The sequence below is a fragment of the Camellia sinensis genome, chromosome 2 (assembly GCF_055761805.1).
Source record: "Camellia sinensis isolate YWXY chromosome 2, ASM5576180v1, whole genome shotgun sequence".
NCBI classification, from domain to species: domain Eukaryota; kingdom Viridiplantae; phylum Streptophyta; class Magnoliopsida; order Ericales; family Theaceae; genus Camellia; species Camellia sinensis.
In genome coordinates this window covers 74,979,844-74,990,895 of record NC_138962.1, presented here as the reverse complement: position 1 = coordinate 74,990,895, position 11,052 = coordinate 74,979,844, and the positions used below count along the sequence as shown (strand labels likewise).

At 31.8% G+C, this 11,052-nt stretch overlaps 1 protein-coding gene across 1 annotated transcript; it reads right to left on the bottom strand.

Moving 5' to 3' along the window:
* Positions 1–804: 804 nt before the first annotated feature.
* On the bottom strand, positions 805–10,258 carry LOC114305513 (pyrophosphate-energized vacuolar membrane proton pump). Its single transcript, XM_028250602.2, has 8 exons — positions 9,253–10,258; positions 5,743–6,317; positions 4,698–5,077; positions 4,526–4,612; positions 3,302–3,632; positions 2,096–2,506; positions 1,411–1,470; positions 805–1,292 (listed from the first exon to the last, which is right to left on the bottom strand). Exons 1-8 carry the CDS (start codon positions 9,488–9,490, stop codon positions 1,086–1,088), a joined length of 2,289 nt encoding a protein of 762 aa, XP_028106403.2. The 5' UTR covers positions 9,491–10,258; the 3' UTR covers positions 805–1,085.
* Between the last annotated feature and the right edge of the window lie 794 nt (positions 10,259–11,052).

The following is an 11,052-nucleotide window of genomic DNA, read 5'->3' as shown; positions in this document are numbered from 1 at the left end:
CATAAGAAACATTGTCATTGGTCTGAAATGGCACAGCTGCCTTTGTTTAAAGTTGTGGCAAAGACAACTGTAAGAGTAGCGTTGTGTTCCCCAGTCCCTTCCATATGAAGCCAAACTAGAATTTGTAAGTTAGTCATTACCTTTGGTGGAGAAATCAACCACCTGAATTTTCTTGCTAGCAAATAATAAGTGTATGTAAAGGGTGTCAAAATTAACAAATAGAAAACTCTGAAAGAAAAGAAAAGCAAGCCTTTAATAAGAGTTGCTTTATGCTTTTTTTTTTTTTTTTTTTTGGTGACAGAGAGTTGCTTTATGCTGGCTTGGTCATAAGGAAGTGTTTGTGCATTTTAATGTGTTATTGATTAATTATTTATTTGTTTGGGATTTTTCACATGGTGCACGAATGAGGAGTTAGTGGGAGCAATGGACATTGTTGAGTAGTTAGTGCTTAAGAATATGAAGAACCCCACATTGACTATGAAGAACCCCATATTAACTGATAAGAGAAGTTGAAGAGATATATATCTATCCATCTATCTAGGTTATTAGACTCGGGTATAACTTGAAGGAAAAATGGATCAAGTTCACAGGCATCGGGAAGGAACGAGGTCGGTTTGATTAAAGTGAAAAATATAATGAGCAAAAAATATATTTTCTTGAACCTTTTGCAAGATATTAAAAGCCAAGAGGAATTTAACTTTCTTGCATTTTCCATATCACTCTCATGATAAACAAACACCGGAAAACTTCCATATAATTTTTTTTTGCTCTTTCCCAAACTCAAACCACATACAACTCGAGAGCTTGTTAAATTCATAATACATTTTATAGTTCCAACAATGAAACATCAGGAACCTGCACATCATATACAAATGTAAAACTTAGTACAAAATTTTGAAAGCAACATCTAAAAACCACATCATTTTCGCTTCAGTCATTCTAATTACATCCATTTAAAACCATAATATACATTAAAAAGCTTGGCAAGCCACATTATTAATCCACAAATTTAACACATCCATATCCTTTTCCATTGACATATATATATACATATATATGCTTGGCTGAGTAATAACTCAGATATATCAGAGCAATTTGAACAACAATCCTCCATGAGTGGCAAAGAATGGAGCAAACACCAATGACTCAACAGCCATGAGCTTGATTAAGATATTGAGTGATGGACCAGAAGTGTCCTTTAAAGGGTCTCCAACAGTGTCACCTATCACAGCAGCCTTGTGAGCATCTGACCCCTTTGGGCCCAGCATACGAGCGTGTTCAGTAGCACCAGCCTATAAAAACAAAATGAAAGCATGAAATCAAATTCCAAATTGGAAGGTAAAAAAAAAAAAACTATGACAATGGCAACAAGGAATCCAATGTTTGCAAGAGTGATTCGATCATTTGTACCTCTATGTACTTTTTTGCATTATCCCACGCACCGCCTGTGTTAGAGGCTGAAATAGCAACCTAGGAGGAGAAATGGAGGTTCATCATACGAAAGAATTGTTGAAGGAGAACAAACAACAAATTATGAACATTGATAAAAACAAAATAGTATGCAAAGTAAAGGTTAGTATGAAAATTTACAAGGAATCTTGACAAATGTTGTGAATATTTGAAAGTAGAAACAGTTTTGAGAAAAGGAGAAACAAAGAGAAAAGAAAAGAAAAAACTCATAAAAATGTCGGATGTGGAGAGAAGCCTTTAGTAAATGTTGAGAAGTAATTTGGAGCGAAGATTCACCAGGGGCAGCCCAACTTTTGGTAGGGCGAAATATTAGAGGCATTTCTTACATTTTATATATTTTTTCTAAAAAAAAAAAATTTCTATTAGAACTTTGCAATGTAAAACTTATTTTTTCCTTTCATCTTTCTAAAAAAAATTCGGGCTTATTCATAGCCTTTACTATTACGAATTTTTGGACAATGAGAGCTTTTTTTAATTCAAAAAATGGGATCTTTGGATAGGAATTTTTTGTTTTTTCACAAGAAATGTTCCTTTTTAAGCCTTTACAAAGTTTTTTTAGGCCTTTGGACAAAGGAAGAGTTTTCTTTTTCTTTCTTTTTAACTTATTTATTTTTTAAGGGCATACCTGCACACCAGAAACAAGTGAACCAGCCAACACACCAGCAAGTGTTTCCACCCCAAACAAAGTTCCGGCAATCAATGGTGTAAGCATGACCAGAGCACCAGGTGGGATCATCTCCTTGAGCGAAGCATCAGTGGAAATTTTGACACAAGTTGCGTAGTCCGGTTTTGCTGTTCCTTCCATAAGCCCTGGAATATCGTTAAATTGTCGGCGAACCTCTTCAACCATTTTCAAGGCTGCACTTCCAACGCTCTTCATCGTCATTGCTGAAAACCAGTATGGCAACATGGCACCAACAAGCAATCCGATGAAGACCTTTGGAGTCAAGAGATCAACAATCTTGACTCCAGCTCTGCTCACAAAAGCGCCAAACAAAGCAAGAGAGACAAGGGCAGCTGATCCAATTGCAAAACCCTGACAAGGCACAAGCTCAATGTATCAGAAAAAAAAATTGTTGGATGAAGTTAAAATTGAATTTATTGTACGTCACATATTGATTGATCTTTATGTGAATCAAATTTGAGAGGCCTAGTGACTTTCAGTCTTAAACTAATGGAAAGACATTGCCATTTGTCATTGGAAATGATCATATTCATGGGATAAAATGGAAGCCTCAAATATTTAAAATATATTTTCTGATCTTTCAGTGTGACATAATGAACATATTGCAATATTTGTTCGCATACTGTGAGGCCTTGTTTAGTGCAACTTATCAGGATTGCTTATAACTTCTTCTTCTTCTTCTTCTTGTTAAATTTATTTTGGCAGTTCGTAACATAATATTTGGTGCAATTTTTCCTTGCTGCTAAGCAAATATAGCTTAAATAGCTGATTGTTTGAAATTTGAGAAAGGGGCACTATAGTTTTTACTTTTTGATTTTCAACCTTCAATTTGAAAGAAGCTGCACCAAACAGACCCTAGATAGCCACCAATGGTTGCAATCCATGCCCATATTTCTGCTTGCAGCTAGGCAAAAATAGCTTAAATAAGCTAATTATTGGTGAGTTGAGAAGGGGGCGCTTTTAATTTATACTTTTTGATTATCAATTTCCAATTTGCAAGAACTTGCACCTAACATACCCTAAATAGCCATCAATCGTTGTAATCCATCATCCATGTCTTAATATACTTGCCTACCACAGGGTTCTGATAACCAAATGCATAGCTTAATGGATATGAAGAACTATTATATATCATCAGAAGTGTACCTTGCCAATTGCAGCTGTTGTGTTTCCGGCAGCATCCAAAGCATCAGTTCTTTCTCGTATTTTGTGGCTCATTCCAGCCATTTCTGCAATACCACCTGCATTGTCGCTTATGGGGCCATAAGCATCGATTGCCAGCCCCGTGGCAATAGTACTAAGCATCCCAAGAGCGGCCATTGCAATTCCATACATAGCAGCTAAACTAAAGCTCACATAGATAGCAAAAGCTATGGCAAAAATGGGAATAATGACAGATTTGTATCCCAGTGCCAATCCAAAGATCACATTTGTTGCCGCACCAGTCCTGCATGAATCTGCCACGTCTTGCACTGGACTGCAAGTTTTTTGCAAGACAAAAACACGCATAAGAATTTAGATCATGAGGCATTATTATACTACATGTGGAAATAAATCCAGAACTTCTATACAAATCTTGCTAAATATTAAAAAAATGGTAAGAAAGCAATCTAGGGATAAGGGATCACTAAACCAACTACGTACAAATTTTACTGCACTAAAGAGTTTTCTCAAAAAAGGGCCTTATTTCCATGAAAGTTCTGATTGAAAAAATCCTAGTTATGAACATTTCTTCTTTTTTGTTTTGTTTTGTTTTTTTAAAATTTAAAATAAATGGAAAATTTTTAGACTTATTCCAACATAAAAATTTTAAATCACTGCTTGATCAGACTGGTTTATTGACAAGTCTCAACCATGTGCTTTGCACACGTTAGGAAGCTCCATTCTAACTATGTATCATGACCTATGTTACATGGAATCTTCAAGTTTTCCTAAACCTACTCATGTTAATACGACACGACCTAGCTATGAGTACGAGATATGGATATGATCCTTCCGTTTTAAATAAGATTCTTCTTATAAAAAAAATTTCTCTTATTTTGTTAATTTTTTTTTTTTTTGAGAAATAAGAGAGTAAAATTTGGAGTAAAATGATTGCCAATATATTACAATTGTAGTATAATCACTATATTATATATTTTGCATTACCATAATATTAAATTTATAAAATCAATCTATATAATATATATATCATGAATAAGTTTTACATATATAAATTAGACGACGTAAAACTTATCCGTATCTTAAAATTTGAAGTTTTGATGTGTCTGACCTCCAAATATGCACCTGCACTTACACTTAAGTCCATAATGTAGATTAGGACTAAAAGAAAGGCCTATTTGCATGATATGATTGATGATAATAACTCACCCATAAGCATTGCTAGTGTAATACTCAGTAGTATATCCAATCACAAGGCCAGCCCACAAGCCAATGGACACACAGACAAACAGGTGCCTGCATTGCATTGAGTGATATTTATGTCAATATTTCATAATTCCACGAAGGAAATGAATGCTAGGAGGAGAGAAATTAAGCATACCAGTTTTTCACAGCCTTCTCGGTCCCAAAGTCATAGAGAGTGAACTCTGAGGGCAAAGCAAAAAAGGTCACACTGGCAATCCCGGCAGTCATGAGGACGGTTGAGATTAAAAGTTGTCCCTTCAAGGACGGTTCAATCTCAGTCACATTCTTAATCTCAGACAAGTCAGTTGCGAAAAGCGTTGTTAACAAGCAAACCACAATCCCTGTGGAGCTTATAATAAGAGGATAAGACATGGCTGAGTAATCATGAGTGGTGCCAAAGGATGATATAGATGCAACGAATAGAGCGGCGCAGGATGATTCTGCATACGAGCCAAAAAGGTCTGAGCCCATCCCGGCAATGTCTCCTACATTGTCACCTACATTATCTGCAATTACCTGGGAAAAGCAACACGACAGTGAGTGACACCAATCCTTTTGATGGTACAGACCAATCTATAAGATTACTAGTTTATTTAATAATTTATGCAATTGTTATTGACGGCAAGTTCATGGAGACTAGTTTGACCGTTTGATGGTAAAATAAAATGATAATTTTGTTGATTTTCCAAAGCCGTCAGATCAAGCCCAAAACACTCATACTCGATCTGAAACAGCTAAAACTCACTGCGTCACAATGATCCGTGTTGGATTTTGGGCACCTCCAAATTAGGAAATTTACTGTTTTTGAAAAATTTTGAATGATTAATTTTGGGGACTAGAAAAATCCATTTTGGATCATGTTTTTTTTGGAAAGTTATCTTTTTATTCTACATTCCTACTACTTTGAGTAATTTTAGACTCATAATGTAATTTTGTCTTGATTTGAAGCATGAATTGGGGCTTGGTCACCATGTAATGCTTACTATAAATTGAGTTGTAAGCCTTTTAGTCAAGACGATCATGTATGGAATAATAAAATTCAAAGAGAGTTTTCACTTTTCTATATTGCTCTTGTTTTTCTTTATGTTTTTCATTCATTCCATACACTTTCCCTCCATCGATAGTCTACCACCCGGATTGATTTGGAAGAAGTTCAGACAATACTGAAGATAGAAACTTACGGCAGGGTTACGCGGATCATCTTCTGGAATATTTCGCTCAACTTTTCCGACAAGGTCAGCACCAACATCAGCCGCTTTTGTGTATATACCACCTCCAACTCTTCCAAAGAGCGCCATTGAAGAACCCCCGAGACCATAACCGGTAATAGACTCATAAAGTCCCTCCCAATCATCTCCATAGTACAATTTAAACAGATTGATAGTGACATAAAGAACCAAAAGCCCATTGGCAGCTAGAAGGAATCCCATCACCGCGCCAGAGCGAAAAGCAGTTATAAATGCCTTCCCAACACCTTTCCTTGCTTCTAAAGTAGTTCGAGCATTAGCAAATGTTGCAATTTTCATCCCTAGAAAGCCGGAGAGAACAGAAGTGAGAGCGCCAAGCAAGAAGGCGATTGTGGTAAAGATGGCGTTGGCAAGGGCCGGTTTGCAGAGGTTGCCTTGATTGTAAGTGCAAGGTTCGCTTTTGGTGCTGAAACCGTTGACTGAACCAAGGAAGAGGAAGATGATTGCACTAAATACTACTGTGAAGATGCCTAAGTACTTGTATTGAGTAAAGAGAAATGATGTTGCACCTGCAAATATGCCATGCACCAAAGTAAATATAAAGTAAGGTTGTGAGGTTCCTACACATAAATACAAAGAAATTTGATTTACACAAACAGAAAGTAGGAACTATTGATCAAAACAGTGAATATTTATGTGCAGATAATCGTGTGATTGCACATATATACACATGTGAAGGTCCAAGTACATATATTTTAGGGTAAATTACACTGATATTTTCAGAGGTTTATACTTATTATAGTTTTTTCCTCATCTTTTAAAAATTACATTTTTCCCTAAGATTTAAAATTTCATTACAGATTCTCCTTCAATAATTTAATTTTTTTAAATATCAATTTTTTCCTCACTGAGTAAATTACATTGACACCCCTCACATTTTAGAAATTACAATCCCCTCCCTAAGGTTTAAAAGAACATTACCAATTGCCCCCTCGGTTAAAATTAGTTAGAAAAAAAAATTCATTGAAAAAAAAAATTAATTGAAAAAACAATTATTTGAAAAAAAAAATAATTGAAAAAAAATTTTGTTAGTAAAATTTTTAAATTTCTGTTTAAAAATCAACGTAAACTCATTTTTTGAATTTATGTTTTTTCCTCAAATTTATAAACTGAGACAACATTTATAAACCAAAAAAATTATCAAATAAGTTTTTAGGACATTTTTTTTAAATTTTATAAATATAAATTGAAAACTGAAAACGAAATGGTTACCAAACAGGCTTCAGATGGTAAAAATGTCGCAAAATTAATAAATAATTAAATAAGTTACCAACGTAAGAAATAACTTATTAAAAGATTCTTAGGCTATGTATGGTTTGATTTTTAGAATTTTTTTTAAAAATTTAAATTAATTTGGTTAAGAATTAAAAAATAAAAAATAATTATCATTTTTATATAATTTTTATCTTTCGAGTGGTTAGAAATCATTTTTTACAAATTAAATTGAAACAACCATACGTATGTATATAACCTACCCAAAAGTTAAAATGATAATTATTTTTTATCCTTAAATGATAATTTTTTTTTATTTTTTATTTCTTAACCAAATTAATTTTTAATTTTTAAAATAATTAAAGATATTATTTTTTTTATCTGCAATTTTATTTTTTTAAAATATTAAAAAATATTTCAAAAAATTTTATTTTATTTATTTTAAATATATAATTTTAATTTTAATTTTTTTATTATTTTTATTTTAAATATTTTATTTTATTTTGTAAATATATTAATTTTTTTAATTTTAATATTTTAAACTTAAAACACTACTCCACACTCAAATTGTAACTAAACACATAACAAAAAAATTAAAATATTTAAAAATATATTTATAAAATAAAATAAAATATTTAAAATTAAAAAAATAAAATTTTAAAATTTTTTAATATTTAAAATATTTAAAAAATTACAACATACAATATAGTGCATATTAAAATAAATAAATAAATATTAAAAAATATAAAATATTTACCCTAAAAAAATAAAATTAAGAAATCTTTTAAATATTTTTAAAAAAAATGAATTCAAAAAATTTCAAAATACAACTCAAAATTCTTTTCAAAATTCATAACCAAATAAATTTTATATTTTCAAAACTCAACTCAAAACTCATAATTACACGACGCTATACTCAAATCATAGTTTTAAAAATTATTTTTTGATTTTTTTTTAAATAAAGTTTTGGTTTAGTTTTAAAATTATGATTTAAATGTGGAGTTGTGTTTTGAGTTTTGAGTTTTTGAATTATGATTTGAAAAGAGAAAATTTATTTGATTATGAGTTTTGAAAATAGTTTCGGGATGATTTGTAATTTTTTTTTTTTGATTGATTGATGTAAAGAATGTGAGAGGAGAGATGAGAGAGAAAAAATAATTGATTGATTGATTAATAATAAAAAAAAAGAAAAGAGTTTTAAAGTAATTTTGAATTGTATTTTAAAAAATTTATTTGGTTATAAATTTTGATTTGAAAGTATAATTGAGTTTTGAAAATTAAACCAAATGCTACTTTTAGTTTTGAGAAGAGTTTTGAATTAATTGAATTTTAAGTTGTGTGTTTAATTAAGAGTTTTGAAAATAATTTTTAAATTGAATTTTTATTAGTGTGCTTAGTTATGAGTTTTGAAAAAAAAATTAATTTTTTTTTATTAGAATCATAATTTCAAAAGAGAACCAAATGCAAACTGGAATATTTTTTCATAAATTGACATATGGTTCTTAACTGCGTAAAACTATTGGAGTATAGATCAGGCAAAATTGATAGATAAGAAAAACACAAACACAAAACATCAAAAAAACAGAAGTACCCCTGAATTGGGACGACAGCGATTCACTAGTTATATAAAAGACAAGTTTCTAATTGTCAAGTTTAAATTTTTTCTTTTTTTGGGTGACATCTGATTCTTTAACAACTCTAATTCATCATAGTGATTAGTCAATAAAGGAGACATAATTATAAATTATGCAACAAAAATGATGAGGAATATACTTTATGTATGAATTCCAGAATCCAAATATAGCACTTAAAAGAGAAAAATAAAAAAAGAAGAATAAAAAATTAAAAAAAAAAGAGTAGAACCAATAAAAATAAAAACACACACTATCATACATGTAAAACAGAGAACAGTAAACAAAAACATAGAAAAACAAATCTTTATTGTGAAAAGTCAAAAAAATTATTTCCAAAAAAAGAAAAGAAAAGAAAAGAAAAGAAAAGAAAATGCAGAATTTGGATACTCGATCTGTCAAAAAATATATAATTTGAATATTTCTGTGTTCAAATACATACCCCAAAATTAAACCAAGTAAAAAATTCAGAGCAGAACAAGAAGAAACAAATAGAAAGGTTTTTGAATAGAAATTGAAGTATTTACCACAACCAGTGACACAAAAATGCACCACAAGAGAGAGAGAGAGAGAGAGAGAGAGAGAGAGTTGAAGAACTGACCAAGAGAGATAGCATTCTGAATCTCAGCACACTTGTGAACAGCTTCATAAGAGTCAATACCCTCTTCTTCGTCATCTTCTCCAAGCAAGGCACCCTTGTTTCCATTGATGTCCAACATCGCAGGCTCAGACCCACTTGAAACCTTAACCTTTGATACCAAAATCCACTGAACCAAAGCAAACCCAATCCCCACCAAGGCAGCCAAAGGTATCAGAATCTGTGTTATTGTCTCTTCCATTTCACAATACTCTCACTCACAAAGCTTGTCTCACAACAACTGGATTTTTATTTTTCTTGCACTTGTTTTTGGGCTGGTTTTGAAGTACATATATATATATATATATATATTGCAGATAACTATCAGAGAATCTACTACCATATATCTGTTATCCAAAAGCTTTATTGGTGGCTTTGGTGTTCATGGATATGGCAAAACTGGTTGGTTTGATTGACAGATGAGACAGTGCTAGTTTCATTCCTTTTGGAGCTTTTATATAAAAACCAGTAGGTTTGAGTATCTGGTTTACCCCCTTTTTTGTCTTTATGGTTGAAGTGTTAGGGAAAATATAGGTTTCTCGCAAATAAATCAATCAATAGGAATAAAAATTAATGTGTAAAAATTAAATTAACAATAATATAAGAATTTTTGCGTAGTTCTCTCAATGTGAGGTATGTCCACGGGATTGAAAACCGATTCCACTATCAGCTAAAGAGTTTTCAAATGATTCTAAACCGGACACGAATGGTCTCACAAAATTACCCTTAAGTGAATTCTAAATAATCACAAATAAATAAAAGGAAAGACCTCACCAAATAGATGAACAAAAACCTTCGAAATAGAATTATAAAAGATCCAAAATAATAACCCAAATCAATCTCTAAGCACTAGCCGAAACTGACAATGCTTCAAAGCAGAACTTGAAACCAATCAAATCTTCCAAGCAACCAATTGAGAAAACTGCCCACCGAATTGATGTATGTAGCAGCCGCAGTCCCTCTGATTTTTTTCTTGGAAAAAACAAAACAATACCAATATTTATATTGTGAACTCTTAGACTTTTTTTTATCAAAATCCTAGTTGTACCAAACTAATTATAATCAAACTATTGGACTTCCCAAAATTAGATATAATATATTAAAATATATTATAATTAACACCAAACCGAACTAAACTCTTTAATAAACCAATTGGGTCTTAAAGTCCAATAAGGAGGTATATCTAATAATTCTCCCTCTACCGACTTAGGTGGAGACATCAACCATAATCGCCAAAGTTCGACACTTCAAATATTTGTCCCTCGACAAAGTCTTTGTCAACATATCCGAAATATTATCATTCGTGTGAACCTTTTCGAGTTGCAACAATTTCAAATCTAACGCATCACGAATCTAATGGTATCTCACATCAATGTGTTTTGATCTCGAATGAAAAATAGAATTTTTACTCAAATAAATAGTACTTTGATTATCACAATAAAGCACATACTTTTCTTGCTTTAAACCCAACTCTTGCAAAAATTTCTTTAACCATAACTCTTCTTTGCAAGCTTCCGTAATGGCAATAAATTCTGCTTCGGTAGTTGAGACAGTAACACATATTTGTAATCTAGATTGCCATGCTACAGCTCCCCCTGCAAAAGTCATCAAATACTCCGAAGTAAATTTCCTAGAATCAACATCACCGGCCATGTCAGAATCTGTGAACCCATCAAGCATCAACTTACTATCCCCGAAACACAAACACACCTTCGAAGTCCCTCGAAAATACCTTAGAATCTATTTTACCGTTGTCCAATGTTC

Excerpts from the sequence above, each read along its gene's own strand:
- LOC114305513 (XM_028250602.2), bottom strand. The coding sequence starts at position 9,490 with ATGGAAGAGACAATAACACAGATTCTGATACCTTTGGCTGCCTTGGTG. Across the intron at positions 6,318-9,252 it reads TCAGAATGCTATCTCTCTTG|GTGCAACATCATTTCTCTTT; the intron begins GTCAGTTCTTCA and ends GCATATTTGCAG. Across the intron at positions 3,633-4,525 it reads TACACTAGCAATGCTTATGG|TCCAGTGCAAGACGTGGCAG; the intron begins GTGAGTTATTAT and ends AAAAACTTGCAG.